Raw genomic sequence first — 15985 nt, 5'->3', positions numbered from 1 at the left:
GCAGCACCCAAGTGTTCATAAAACGTTACAACGAAAACAGGTTGTATTTCTGGTGCCTTATAAACATCGACCGAAATATAATAGTCGGTGATTGATACGCAACTTATTAAATTAACTAAATTAAATGATCGTTTTTTAATTATTCTGTAACTATGACAATTCTCTATTCTATACTAAACTATATTGAACTTAAGATAATGATGGTGCGTTACACCTAGCTGTGTTTTTTTGTAGTACATTACAACAAAATGGTATTGTAAATATTCAATATATGATAATTGCAATATTGTATAAAACAATTTGAATAAAACCACTTATTATTATAAAATATGACTAACCAAAGCCCAGTTATGAATAACAAGGGCAATTTGTTTTGAGTTAAATGATTATGTTGCACCATGACATCATTTTTAGTAAATAATGTACCATAGTTCATTATTCTGAATGAACATTGTGTTTACGTCAGTAGAAAAAAGATGAGCATAATTGGGAATTAAAAATCATTTACTGAAAAAGGAATGACATAGAAAAAAGAAAAAAAGACGGGCAACAGTCACCAAAACACTACACAGAAAGCTCGAACAAATCCACAAAGAAAAGGAAACTTTTAATCAAAATCTTATTTTAGATGTGGTCCATCTGCATATATATGTTGCCAGTTTGTTTTTAAATTCTTGATTAGTTATATTATTTGCAGATTATTGAATTTTGTTATCTCAATTCTTGGAATAATACCTGCTTGATAACAGATAATACAACAAAACTATTTTCAAAATATTGAACATTGATGTAAGGTAGTACTTCTTTAGTTACATTCAAATATTCCAAATACACTATAAAATAAAAAAAAAAAAAAAAAAAAATACCGCTCCCCTTTTGTCGCTAAAACGTACAGTGGCATGTTTTAAAAACGAAAATGTGTACATTGTTGAATTAGTTTTGCTTGCATGCTGAAAAAAATAGATTTTGTATCAGTATCCTACACATTTCCCCCACAATCAATTCCAATACAAGACCTAACAAAAAGTAAAGAAAACGCAGAACATATGCATGATCATCATGTAAAACATTACTAAAATGGTGAAAATTATTTATTAAAATTAATTCTAGTCTTCAAAGCTTTTCAAATATAAAATGATTTCGTCTGATTCTTCCGCTCCCCTATCATCTTCACTGGCTATCTGTGCGTTCTTTAAATAATTCCAAAATTGTATGTCATTCGGTCTAAGTTCGGTAGCCTTCAATAAAAAATAATTATTATGAAATTTTGAAATATTTTAAATGATATAATATGGTTAAGACTATTAGTTTTGGAAAGATATTTGAATTCATGTTTTTTTCGTTTTCACATTTCACAGCTTCATCTCGTTATACATCTACACATATGTTTAGTCATTATCATCAAAGTTGAAAGTATCGAAAGTTTAATGAAGACTGAGGCTTTCATATCAAATATCAGTTAGTAAGGGTGGTGTTTCGAAATACTATACAAACAAAATGATGAGCTGTCAGTTCGTCGAAGTTGCTCACAGTATCTATGACAGACAATGCACCGTTTTTTTATATTTGAACACATGAATCATATAAAGTTTCATTTCAGTCCATATAAACGTACTAGTATTGTTTTACGAAAGTGTCAATTTAAATATTGTTATTAAATTGTATATTAGATATTATGTTGGTAGTTTAGTTTAAACAGTATTTTATTCTAATAAATAGACTTGGATATGGAATAGGCAAAGCCTATGTAAGCCCTCTCCATACTTATTATGTTGGTAAATAATCGAAAAGAGAATAAGCTACCGCGAGGAACAAAATCAATATCTAGTAGACTTAAGTCTAATTTATACTAAGGAATATAGTAAAGAAATGATATAAATTAGAACAAACATGGCCAGAGAGAATTTAATGCACTATTATGACTATTGCCCAGTTGTTTACATTTGTGATTTTACAATATACACAGACACCTGGATGTCTTTAAGTTTTGATCTACTGGAAGTTATTTATTGAAAATTTTATTGCTGGCTTTTAAGTATATTGAATTTAACACAGTGACGTATATACAACTGTTTATATATATAAGTATATGACTATGTATGTAATTAGGATTATATGTGTTTGTATTTGAATTACAAATGTCGGTTCAATTACCATTTAATTGTATTTCAAAGTGTACTTTTGTTACAGTTTACCTTTCTGAAATGAAAAACAGCTTCTTCAGGTCTTCCCGTATCGTAAAGTAAACGTCCATACTTGACACGTGTATCAAATAACTCTGGATTCAATTGTAATGCTTCTTGTAGCAGTTCTTCTGCCTTGTATACTTCATTCATCTACAAAGGAAATGATCAAGCTATGCAAATACTATGCGCACAGCTAATTCAAAATTGGTGCAACTATTCTTTTTCAGAAAATACAATTCGTTGGTAAAGGTAATACATTGTAGTAGCAATTTTGTTCAATATTAAGTTCAAGAAGGATACGTCCATGAAACAGTAACCAAACGACACAAAGCCAAAAGACATACAATTAAATAACATTTTATGAATTTCGTGCGTCTCACGGACTTTTCTTTGTTTGCCTTCGTCAGGAACGCTCAACCCCAAACATTTGAAAGCCAAGGATGTATCAGACTTAAACACGTGAAGTGCTACACGACAAAAAAAAAGAACATAAAAAAAGGCCAAATTCATCTTACGTTGGAGTTGGACCGAAGAAAAAGACAAATTCACCTAAAATTTAAGTATACTTGATATGACATTCATACTTCTACTATATATATAGTGCAGTTAATTTCTTAAAGCTATTTTCTGATATGTTCATATAATAAATTGAATATGTCACCTGGCTTGTTTTAAAGCATGGTATTAAAAGCTATAAAATGCCCCGATATGACAAAAATTCAAACAATTCAAACAAGAAAAGCAACGGAAAAGAAAAATATGACAGAATACAAACAGCCACTGAATTACAGGACTCTGATTTGGGACAGACAGATAAAGAAAGTGCCGTGGTTAGACATGTCTAAAAGTATCAAATCTCCTCCTAACTTTGGAGAGTGGTGTATCAGCACAATTGTAAATATATTTTAGCACATAAAACACATATTCTCCTTATTTAAATAAATATAGCAGATAAATCCAACGATGATAATATAAATCATCCTGTAGATTTCATTGCTTGTAAAAATTACTATAAAAAGTCATAGGATTCGGTAAATTCTTCGAGCTAGACAAATCATTTTTCATAATTTGGCATAAATGCTAGTCTCTTTAGAATTTCGATAAGATGAGTCATCGGAATTTAATGAGAATCATTTTAATAGACATCGAAATTGTGTAATACGAGTAATGGTCAATTTCCCTTGATTTCATCGCGTGGTCAAAATTCGAAAACTAAAACGAATTTAAATATAATAAAAAGTCTTAGAAAAATAACGGTACTTAAATGTTTTTGCAACAATGTTCCATAAATCCATAAAATCAAAATATTCATTTAATCTTTCTGAATGTGTTAAAACTGTGAGGTCATTGATACACATTAGAATAAAAAAGTCCATGCCACTTCTATCTTCACGGACATTTAATGTTGTTTTCGAGGTAAAAGAGCCAAACAATATCGCTAATGAGGATAAATAACAGCAAATAAACTGCCTGAAAAGGAACAAAGGATTCACTTTAATGAACCTTATCAATGTAAATATCAAGAATAGGGAGATTTGGTATGAGTTCCAAATGACAAGGATTTAGTTTGATTCTGACATTTGATTCACTACAGATCATCATAATTAGGTTTTATGTTTGATCTTTTCCTCAATATTGACACAGATAGATGACCTCAAAGTAGAATCTATGACAAAAGAGATGATTTCAACTTTCAAATTGTTAACTTCCATTTCTCAACAGTAGCATGCCTTCTATCCCATTGCATGGATTTTGAATATCTAAATACGTTACGATAGTGCATGTTTATACTATATAGAACGTATTTCAAGGGCATGCTCCTTACTAAAAAACTGTGCCAACAGATTTATGAGGAAATCGACACTACACAAGTTTTACGTTCCCCATCGCGAAATTGGATGACGCATACGATGTGTTTGTGTCTCAACTCACTAGCGACATGTTTTTGCGATCTTTGATCTTTACCTACCAGAAAAACCGTCTGGTTTGTAATTTAACCGATTGTGTCCTATTCCCGATTGTGAAATTTTACTGATTTTTATCGCATGAAAGTTTATGCATAACAGGAGACGCTTATCCTGACAAAACACCCGCTCTTGTTCCTTTTGGAATTCGTGCGATTCCCTCCGTTTTTTGTTTGTTTCCTTGATTTGTATCTTCGTTATCGATTTTAAGACTTGGATATCGGTAACCTACTGTTGCCTAAATTTATGCTCCTTTAGAATTTAAACCAACGATGAAGAATTGAATTTCCCTTCACTAATCACTGAACTGTCCTCGTACACGATATTATATTGACGCGTTTGCAAATGCTTCACTAAAAATCTGTTCCAACTACAAATATCTGATCTGTATCAGGAATTAATGTTACTATGAAACTACCTATAAAAGGGGCGGTTTGAATGACTTATGGATTATAAAAATTATCAAGATCTATTGGGGGCACCTTTAATGAAAGTTTCTCTTCTAATACAATGGTACTATATAGTATTGAAGCATCATTCGACTCCACTTTTAATTTCATATTTTGACCTCATATATAGATTCTTGTCCATGTAAATTTGTATTGTTTATAATTCACGTCCTTCTACAGATATGAATTATATATTTATATATTTGATAATGATAAAAAGCAAAAATTAGATTTCCGTAGCTCATCAAATGATGTCATGTTATATTCTGAGATCAACTTTTTTCTTAAACTGACGAACACAAACATTTTGAAGTTTTTACTTCATTACACAATAACAAGATCCAGGTTTCTTGCGCATTTATAATGATGTTTCCCTTTACTCGAAATCGGTCGACAAACCTAAGTAATACATTGATATTAGGGATTTGTCTCATGTTGATTTCAATTGAAACTGGACAAGAGTGAGAAACAAATGAAATGAAAATTGACTGACAATTAGGCAGTTGATATAGACACAAAGATAAAAAGGAAATGCCTGTACCAAGTCAGGAATATGACAGTTGTTTTCCATTCGTTTGATGTGTTTGAGCTTTTGATTTTGCCATTTGATAAGGGACTTTCCGTTTTGAATTTTCCTTGGAGTTCGGTATTTTTGTTATTTTATTTTTGACAATACAAATCGGAGCGGAGCACCTTAGGGAATTTGAAACATTGGTCAGATCTTGTGTGACGCCAGTTATTATATGTCGTCATACAAACATAGTAAAAAAAATACCTTCGATAATAGCACTTGATTCGAAAACTTTCGTTATAGGACTGAGATTTACAACATCGTGTCAGATTTGGTGTCTAAAAGATTGTGTTGATTTGATTTTCATGTAGCAATGGTGTTATCCAAATCACGAGATACATCAGCTTCGAGACATATTTTTTTTCAAAACTGCGAAATACCAGCTACGAGACATCATAAGTTGATTAAAAAAGCTTGTTAAATGTCAATTATGCCAATAAATTTACTACTTCCCATCACCGCCATGTAAACGACTTCGATATTATTCCTTTTTGAAAAGAAAACTTACATCCATCATTAATTCAGCTTTATGTAGAATAGCCATAAGAAAATAAGGATCTATCTTTAGTACTTTGTTTACCATATCCAGACTAGCTCTCTGTCTGTCTACATACGTTAATAATTCGGCAATATTTTGCATAACTTCTGTACTCTCTAGAAAAAAAAAGGAAAACAACGTTAATAGAAAAACGAAATGACGGGTTTGGTACTTCGGTACTGACATGATTAATAACAAACCTTTCTAAATTTGCCCGTTTATAAATTTTGAAATTATAAAGAAACTGAGGTTTCAACTCCCTCAGGCAAAGTTGGCCTTAGAAGGATTTGGAAATTATTTTAGGTCATTTTGGATTATATAGCTCTTCAACTGTTTCGGATTTAAACATCCTTGGATTTCAAATATTCGGCTTTGAGCGTTCTTGATGAAGGTAAATCCATAAAAGCGCTTCGGACGCATTAAATTTATAACGTGTTGTTTTCATTTTTTATATTCAATAGTTATTCCTTTTTATTCGTACAAAGAGGAAATTTCATATTCGTTTAGACATTGATGTTATTGCATTAATCTATAAAAGTGACTTTGATAATAACCTTTTTTTTGATTTTTTTTTTGATTTGTATGTTTGCTTTTGCCGGGATTTTTTTACGAGTACATTTTTCCATGGAAGTATTATATATTCATTTTACTTCCATGATTTTTCTAACTAACCGTTAGCAGCGAGTGAAACAATTCATCATTGATAACTTCGGTAATGACGTGATTTATAGGATTAATTTTTTGCAATTAAAAACTATTTTTTTTATAAGTTTTCATATTTCAATGTCTTTTTCAATTTTGGCTATAAGCACTCTGATATACATGTATAAGTCAAGTTAGAAAATTTTTCAACTACAAAAAAAAAACTTACCCGGTAACAACTCTAGTATTGTTGTATATAGTTCTATAAATTTTCTTGACCATTCTGTTCTCTCTTGCGAAGATTTACTGTTTGCAAGCATTTGACCTAAATAGCGATCTGAAATTTTGAAAAAAAAACGTTAACCTCATTGCATTCCATATTCATCCAAATTTGTTACAAATTTTACAGAAATCTTACAACATTTTAAAATTTATCCAAAATATGTCAATAAATTGTAATTAAATGATTTATTGATATTTAGATGGTTCAAATGTCAATCATCTGACGTGTTTGTCTTACCAAGAAACCTGATTTGATAAAACTAAACCTTCGTCTGCATTCACGGCTTCAATAATATAAAAACTTCAAAATGACTGATTTATGATTTGCAGTGTACTTAATAAATAATTAACATCAGTCACAATTTAAAAAAAAATAAAATCAATGAAACAACTATACAAAGGAAAAGATTACAAGGATATTAACTGTATACCGTAAATAGGGGAAGCTATAAAAGGCCCCTGTAAATAAACCTTCGTTTAAGTACAATCAACAAAATTATTTATAAACAAAATATATACAATTAAAAATATCATTTAATGTATGCTAGTTCTGAAGCACTGGCTGTCGGGCGGATTGTACCCTCGAAAATATGGAGTGATAGTCAGTGTTGGTCACCAAAATAACATATGTGATAACTATTTTAGTGCGCAAAACGAGCGTTTCTTTATGGACGAATAATAGGATCACGATGCATGTTCAATTCGTGGTAAAGAATTAAGTCATTATTCTTTCATGTCATGATCCATGCTCATTTTAATATAGTTATGTATTATAGGTATCATTATCTTTTTAGCGAGCGATACAAAACGAAAGAAAAAAAATGAATTAGAATTGATTCACAAGATCCTTTTGCGTTCAAACAATTCAGTAAAAAATTAGAGAACATAATAGAAAATAATACCAGAAAAATTCGGGCATTTATTTTTAGACAATTTTTGTTTGACATCTATCAAATGCATAAACAATGTTGCAGTAGAGATACAAAATTTGATTTCATTTAACGGTACAATTTACCTTCATAAAATAGTTTTTGTATTCCTAAAGTGCTCTCCTTTTTTTGTATTCCAATGGCAACTGTATCTCCAATATTAATTGTTCCATGGTAAAATCCCTCTGGCTGAAATATATGTTCAGATTAAAACTATTAAGTGTATGATTATTGATGTCTCTAAACCTCGCTTTTTTAAAAATATTGTGGTAAAATTGTTATTTGCCTTTGTAACAATTACATTTTACTACTGTGCCTTTGTAACAATTATATTTTACTACTGTGCCTTTGTAACAATTATATTTTACTACTGTGCCTTTGTAACAATTATATTTTACTACTGTGCCTTTGTAACAATTATATTTTACTACTGTGCCTTTGTAACAATTACTTTTTACTACTGTGCCTTTGTAACATTTATATTTTACTACTGTGCTTTTGTAACAATTATATTTTACTACTGTGCCTTTGTAACAATTACATTTTACTACTGTGTCTTTGTAACAATTACATTTTACTACTGTGCCTTTGTAACAATTACATTTTACTACTGTGCCTTTGTAATAATTACATTTTACTACTGTCACTATCAGCTTAAAACAACAATTCATAGTTGTTTCCCCGATGTTACTAATGTTTATAAATCGCAACTTAGGATTTTCAAAGCGCAGAATACACCAATACAAAAGGACAAAATTAAGTAAAAATATTTTTGAAGATAGTCTAATACGTTATAACAAGATGTTAAAAATATATGCAGATCTCACGGTATACATTTGCCGTCAGTGGTGTTGAAAATCCGAATGATTAGAACGTAAAGGAATAATAAACCCTAATGACCCATAAAAAGCGCGAACACGTGTAACCGTTAATTGAGATGATAACCTAGTATAAATGAATTTTGCTTCTTTATGAAATCTGGGAATGATCAAAAATCAATATAAAAGCAATATCATGCTGTTCGGAATCACCGAGTGCATTGCAAGGGATAGCAATGGGGGTCTGCAGTCCTCCATGCAGTTCAGTGGTAGTGATACAAATCATAAGATTACCAAAATTGTTTTTCTTTTTAATTTGAGTCATTTATATAATGCTGTCATTTCATAGTATCTTTTAGATTATAGTGTTTCAAATAATTTCCCTTTTTGCTGATACAAGTGATTTTGTTTTTTGCATGTCTTCTTTAAGTTGAAGTTCAAGGAAATAAAATTTACACATTGGACAAGTAGCACGTATAAATTCAAGACTTTTTATAAAGCGCAAATTACCATTCCAGTCGATCTGTGCAGATTGCCTTTGCTGCCCAGTGCGTAGTTCGCTTAATTTATATGAGGATCGTAAAAGAAGGAGGATGACCGTGAACATCGAACGAAATTGAAGTAAAAACTATAATTTCACAAAGGTTATCATTGAAAATATGTACAAATGCACCTACATGTATTATGTGTAGGTGCATTTCTACATATTTTTACGAAAGTTGAATAACTAAAAGAGAGACGAAAGATACCAAATGGATATTACCATTGATTTGTCGAAAATAAACAACTTACAATGCCATGGCCAAAAACGAAAAACGACAAAAAGACAAACAACAGGACACAAAACACAGCACAGAAAAGTAAATACTGAGCAACACGAACCCGGCAGTTATCTCAGGTGCTCTAGAAGGATAAGTAGATCCTGCTCCACATATTACACCCGTCGTGTTGCTTATGTAAGTACAAACTCAGTGTAAAGTCTTAATTCGAAAGTTCACATTCGAAGAAAAAAGGACGGGATTGTGGTTACAACAATCATAATACACATGTATATCCTTCTTCATCTGTGACACAGATATTCCATTAGGGTCAACTTCCATCGCAAAAACACGTAGAAAAACAGACAAACATGCACATGAAAATTAACATTAAAACGCACTTCTTTATTGTTTATGTTGCGAGGATAAGCAAGAAAAAAGATAACTCAAAACATTATACATACAAGATAAAGTATTTCTCCCGCCCTTTGTACGCATTCTATTGGTTTATCTACTTCTGCTTTTATCTTTGGATAAATCATATCAAACCATTCTAACATTGTATATCCAGTAAATACACCTGTAATAAGAGAGTGTCAAATTCACGATTAAAATGTATACGATGAAAATAAAATCATCATAGATACCAGTCTTAAAATATTGTACGCCAGGCGCGCGTTTCGTCTAGACAAGAGGCTTATCAGTGACGCTCAATTCAAAAAAGTTAAAAGGCCAAATAAAGTACAGAGTTGAAGAGCATTGAGAAACAAAAATTACGAAAGGTTTTGCCAAGTACAGCTAAGGTTATTTATTCTTGGGTAGAAAATCCTTAGTATTTCGAAAAATTCTATGTTGTGAAACAGTTAATTTATAATTATGAAAATTATTTAGCATACATTTTAAGTGACTTATTTATAAGTGTCTCTTAACCACTATTTTCCTTTTTATGGGTTTTTGCCGGCATGAGCAACACGACGGGTGTCAAATGTGGAGCAGGATCTGCTTACCCTTAAGTAGCACCTGAGATCACCCCAAGTTTTTGGTTGGATTCGTGTTGCTCGGTCTTTAGTTTTCTATGTTGTGTTTTGTGTACTGTTGTTTGTCTGATGGTCTTTTTTAGCCATGGCGTTGTCAGTTTATTTTCGACTTATGAGTTTGAATGTCTCTTTGGTATCTTTCACCTCTCTTTTATGATATCCGAAAAGAACATTTTCAAATTTAAAGTTTACTATCAATATAGCACATAATGGTATTAGTGAATTTCCATTATAGTGGCTGTGTCCGAGATGTAAAACTTGACCGAACAATATCATGATCCGTTTTGGATAAATAAAGGCACCCAGTATTTAATATATAGCATAACCAGTTTATCACTTTTCTAGGACAGTGTAAGGAAATAACCGCTTGACGTGTTATGAATGATCAGCAAACACGGGTACCATATTGGGACTTGCAGTTGGTTGTTTTCTATATATACACGCCGAATTTCTAGCCTTTTCATCTTTTGTTATATTTTTTATTAGTTAATTCTATGCAGCCTTTTCTTTTGAAATGATTAATGAAAGCCTTCATAATGGTTGTTTCATATATGATATTGTGTGCACATTGTTTAACACAATTGTTCCTAGTTTAAAAAGGCAACCGTAAAGTTGAAGTACTGACGATCATGGTACGGTGATCTGAACAAGGTTAGCAGAGGTTTTTCTAGTCCTGACTTGAATGCTGTTACAGTAGTTTCAGCTCACACATATCAGATGTCAGTGCCGTGTTATACTTTTGTGATTAGATACTACTATCTTTGAGTATTTGCATTCGTCATATGTTAGCCGATACCGTTCTTCCGTCTAACGAGTTCGGTCTAGATGGTTTTCAGATTGTATCTGTTTTGGTAAAACCTTGTTTATATTTCATATTCAAAGATGAAGCTAAGTTTTTCTGAATAAAGACAAGATTTAAGACGAGTTCAACATGTGGAGCAGGATCTGCTAACCCTTCCGGAACAATAGAGATCACCCACGTTTTTTTGGTGTGGTTCATGTTGCTCATGCTTTAGTGTTATATGCTGTGTTTTGTCGACTGTTGTTTACCTTTTGATTGATTTTCGTGTTCTTGTCATTTCATTGTCAGTTCGTATTCGACTTATGAGTTTGACTATCCCTATGGTATCTTCCACCTTTCTCTTGAGCCTTTATCCATTCGTAAATTAGACTTGAAATGCATTTATCTGTTTATGATAAAATAACTATACCTCCAGGTGGTGTATGATCTATAGGATATAGAAACCACCTTTTCCTGCCATACAATACACCGTTCCAAGAATCTGCATGTTTATGGAATGACACTCCACTTCTGGAAGCTCCCAAAAAGAATATGCTGTCATCAACGCCATTCTACAGAAACAGACACGTATACTCAAGAGTCGTATACATGTTATATAGACTATTTTGTATAAAATACGTGTTTATGAAGGTCCTTTTGATTCTGTTGACAGTTTTTTTTACTTTTCAACTCTTTACTTTCACTCAATCTTTCAAACAAAAGTTTTCATATTTAATTAAATGGTCGTTTTGGTAAATCTGATTGCACCAAATACAAATATATTTGCTGCAACTCATTTGAAGCCTACGTCTATAATGAGGAAGGTTAATATGATAGATATACTTACTGGAGGTGTGATTAGATGATTAAAGCTGTTAATTTTCTCCTTGATGATATTTATTTACATTTCGGCAAGAAAGTCTATCGACAGGTTGTAGGTATTCCTATGGGCACCAATTGCGCGCCTTTAATATCAGACTTGTTCTGGTACTGTTATGAATTACAGTTTATGACCAAACTCAATAAAGACCCGTCTAAATTGCATTTATTGATAAATTCAATAACACTTACCGTTATGTTGATGATATTTTTTCGTAGAATAATCAAGAATTTTCGTTCCCTTTTATTATTTTTTCTGTTTTTGGACGGTGATGTTCCGTTGGCAACATCTTACGGTGTTCATATATCACAACTCGTTCGCTATGCCTATGTCTGTTGTGACGTTTTGGATTTCAGTGAACGTAATCTATGTATTACTGGTAAATTATTAAGTCAGGGATTTCGTTACTTCAAATTAGTTAAAACCTTTACTAAATTCTTCCATAAATACAAAGACTAGGTTTGGAAGTTTGGTTGTACCTGTAGAAAACTTATTTCAAACGGGATAGCACATCCTAATTTTTACGGAAATCTTGTTTACCGAGCCCGGAAATTAGGTACGATCCGGGTAAAGGTTTAGATCCTTTGAATGAACTTATTCTAAAAGTTACTAATTCAACACTATAATAAATTTGTTTTCCTGGATATCAATATTGATTTTGTTATCAGTAAATTTAAATGAAACTAAATATTATTTTCATATGCATATACACATTCATGGCTCTACAATCTGTCGATACCTGTATCTTGGCATTGTACAAGGTCATGTTTTTCTCTGACTGTTAAAGACGTCTTCACACTAAATCCATTGGATGTTGGATGTGAACTGATTGATATTTTAGTCTTAGATGCATGATTTTTTTCGTTAGTTCTTATTAGCCTATGAACTAGCTGTCAGATCTGTATTTATTTTTTGTTGTGGGGATGTATAAATAACCTGCCACGTCCGGTCTGTTTTTGTTAAATTTCTTTCTGCTTTGAATCGATCTGATGAGTTAAGCCTTTTTCAACTGATTTCTATAGTTTGTTCTTATGTTGAACTGTTACACCACTGTCCCTGGGTAGGGGAGGGTTGGCGCCTTCAGACTAGTTTAACCCCTGCAACATTCTGTATGTGCCTGTCCCAATTCAGGAGCCTGTAATTTAGTGTTAGTCGTTTGTTGTTGTATATCATATATGTTTTTCGTTCATTATTTTGTACATTAATCAGGTCGTTAGTTTTCTCGTTTGAATTGGTTTACATTTGTCATTTCGGAGCCTTTTAAAGCTGACTATGCGGTATGGGTTTTGCTCATGGTTATATTCCTGACTTGGTACATGCATTTCCTTATGAAGAACATGGTGAATTAAACCTGGCTTTATAGTTAGCTAAACCTCTCACTTGTATGACAGTCGCATAGAATTCCATTATATTGACAACAATGTGTGAGCAAAACAAACCGACATAATAGATAAAAATGTCAAAAATTGGGGTACAGTAGTTTTTTTTGATACGCGTTTACCATAAAACTCATCAAAGATATCAGGCTTATAATTTTATTCGCAAAACGCGCGCGTTTCGTCTACAAAAGACTCATCAGTAACGCTCGAATCAAATCAAGTACGAAGTAGAATAGCAATGAGGATTCAAACATTTCGAAAGGTTTTGCCAAATACAGCTAAGGTCATAACGCTGTAGATTCGAAAAGGCAAAGCATTTAACAAAAAACCAAGTCCTTGTTGAATAAATTAAGGCGGCAGTAGTTTATCGATGTTCAAATCTCGTAAATCGATTAGCAAGAGACAAGTCAAGTTATCAAACAGAAACTACACTACAAAAGGAGCGATACAAGGTGCGTCGACAGGGTGAGCGTTTCACATCATCCACCATGCGAATTTACACTCAGTTTAAATGTCACAATCAGACAACTATATTGGTATCTCACGATCTTAGACAGAAAAAATATGTCGCTAGTGAGTTGAGACACCGACACATGGTATCGGTAATTCAATAAACTGAATTCAGTATATTTTTTTCTAAATTCCTAAAGTAAGACACATCTGTTACCGGCAATTATTGCACATTAGCATAGTGTAATGCGATTTATGATGAATTATCTGAAATGTATAATTATGGATGCCGGGTTTCTACCTAAAGTCGCTATTGAATATGCGTAGATGACGAGCATCTTATTTTTGTGTTTACATTGGGTTTTGAAAAATTTCTTAAAAAATCTTTAACGGCAAAATGTTACAGCATGTTGTGAAAATGCAATAACTAATAAATTACAAATGCTAAGAGTATCTTTAATTTTCTCTCACCTGTATTTTAAAAATATTTGGAGGCTTCAAGGTTTTCGGTAGTGTGGATGAATTGTAGAAATTTCTGTCAAACACATACCTGTGAAAAGAATTAAACTGCTATGTTGTAGTATTGAATTATCGCTCTTTGGTAATGAAAGGAATTTTCAGGCTTAATAATACATTTCGTATGGGTCAGTTTCCATCTAACATCGTTATACTTAATCATCATAGCTCGGATGGATTCTTAAAACAAACCATTCTTGGTATTCCTGACATTGACTACTGTTTAAGTAGTCTCAGCTTAAAAAAACCTTTCAGCACGTCAGTGCCGTGTTATACTTCTGTGGTTGGAGACTATCTATGAGTAGTTGCACTCGTCATATGTTAGCCGTCTTTCGTCTAACGAATTCGGGCTAGATGATTTTCAGATTTTATCTGTTTAGAACAGCCCTTTCTCATATTGAACATGTATACCGTGGCATATCACGAATACCCACTGCTGATCTTTCATGTTACTGGATATCTTTAACAACTGAAATCAGTTGATTGACCAAAAGAAGATTTTTTTTATATCAGAGGAATACTGCCATACAGGCGACATTCATTAGATATATTGGGAAAAATCAACAATTTCATTCATTCTTTGTCGATTTGATGGCCAATGACTCGTTGACCCTTTTATGAAACTAGAAGGTCCCTTTGTATACAAATGAATAACTTAACATTTACCATTGATGTCTTAAGCATCAGATTTCACTAAATTTTGGTACGAAACTATGCTATAGCAACAGGTGAACGCAGTGAAAGTTGCATTGTATTGTTTTGCTTTCGATTACTAAAATACGTACAATGGTTCCCCTGTTTCATCTTCTTCTTGTATTAACTTATCAACAAAGTCAGAGAAGGAGGACCCTACTTCTCCATTTCCTCCTCTGCGCACAATCTCCCGCGCATTGCCGGAATATATTCTAAAATCCCCATACTCCCTTTTCAGGTTGGACACAGTCCATTTATCTGCGTCTGCCCAGTCATTTGCTCCATTTGGAAAAGTAACAATGACCGGCTTTTTATATCTGTATACTTTTTCAAATTCTTCACTTGACAACTCTTCTATTTTCCGTTTTTCTATATTACAAATTGTCGAGTCATATTTAGCTATGACACGCTGGTCAGCTTCTCTCCAACCAGTTGAAGACACTTCCTCTGGCTTTTCTATTGTGTCTTGTGTCTCATGTGGGTTTTGCTTGAATATATCGTCTTGAATATGTTGTTCCTTTATTGAATTTTTCTGATTATTAGCACTATTCTTATGATTATTAATTTTACTTGAAGCGTCACCATTTCTTTTATTCTCAACTGGAACCTCTGTTTTAGTTCTTTCAAAAGGATTCCTTTCATATTCGGGAACTAAGTCTCTTGTTATGAATAGAAACACGCCACATGCAAAAATAACTCCTAGAAATCCTAATAAAACATTAACTAACATCTGTTGGTTGTTTTGGTTTGTTTTCTTTCTATCTTTTTTAACATTTTTAACTGCTCCGTTTGCAACGTGATTGTTGTTCAGTTCTGTTTTTGTTTTTCTTCCTCTCATTTTGCTCAATTTTATACTCAGTTGTTTCGTAATCATATTGTTCTTTCCGGTTTACGTAGACATGTATAAAAGAAGATTAACAAATGCACTTCAATTATTCGAACATATTAATAATAAGTGTTGAATTATTCTCAGTAACTGAACCTGACAGAACCCTTAATTCTCTGTTTATTGCTATTGATATCCCATTATTAAGTTTCTGACGACGATGACCTCTATATACATTACAAGATGTTGTATAATCGGATAAAATATACACCACATTTACTTTTCT

At 32.3% G+C, this 15985-nt stretch overlaps 1 protein-coding gene across 1 annotated transcript; it reads right to left on the bottom strand.

Annotated features, from left to right (window-relative positions):
- Positions 1-26: 26 nt before the first annotated feature.
- LOC127714471 (uncharacterized) lies at positions 27-15765 on the bottom strand. The gene is made up of 9 exons (XM_052220527.1): positions 14966-15765; positions 14136-14214; positions 11386-11527; positions 9602-9717; positions 7648-7750; positions 6580-6687; positions 5679-5824; positions 2196-2336; positions 27-1238 (listed from the first exon to the last, which is right to left on the bottom strand). The coding sequence occupies exons 1-9, from the start codon at positions 15745-15747 to the stop codon at positions 1107-1109; spliced, it is 1749 nt and encodes a 582-aa protein (XP_052076487.1). The 5' UTR covers positions 15748-15765; the 3' UTR covers positions 27-1106.
- Positions 15766-15985: the final 220 nt, after the last annotated feature.

This window comes from Mytilus californianus, unplaced genomic scaffold (genome assembly GCF_021869535.1).
Source record: "Mytilus californianus isolate M0D057914Y unplaced genomic scaffold, xbMytCali1.0.p SCAF_9, whole genome shotgun sequence".
NCBI lineage: Eukaryota > Metazoa > Mollusca > Bivalvia > Mytilida > Mytilidae > Mytilus > Mytilus californianus.
This window is presented reverse-complemented; position numbering and strand designations above follow the sequence as displayed.

What these genes read in the sequence shown, in the direction of transcription:
- LOC127714471 (XM_052220527.1), bottom strand. Translation starts at nt 15,747, where the DNA reads ATGATTACGAAACAACTGAGTATAAAATTGAGCAAAATGAGAGGAAGA. An exon ending in AAGCTGAATTAATGATGGAT is followed by an intron (nt 2,337 to 5,678) that starts GTAAGTTTTCTT and finishes TTTCCTTTGTAG; the next exon opens with ATGAATGAAGTATACAAGGC. An exon ending in CTGTTTTTCATTTCAGAAAG is followed by an intron (nt 1,239 to 2,195) that starts GTAAACTGTAAC and finishes TTTTTATTGAAG; the next exon opens with GCTACCGAACTTAGACCGAA.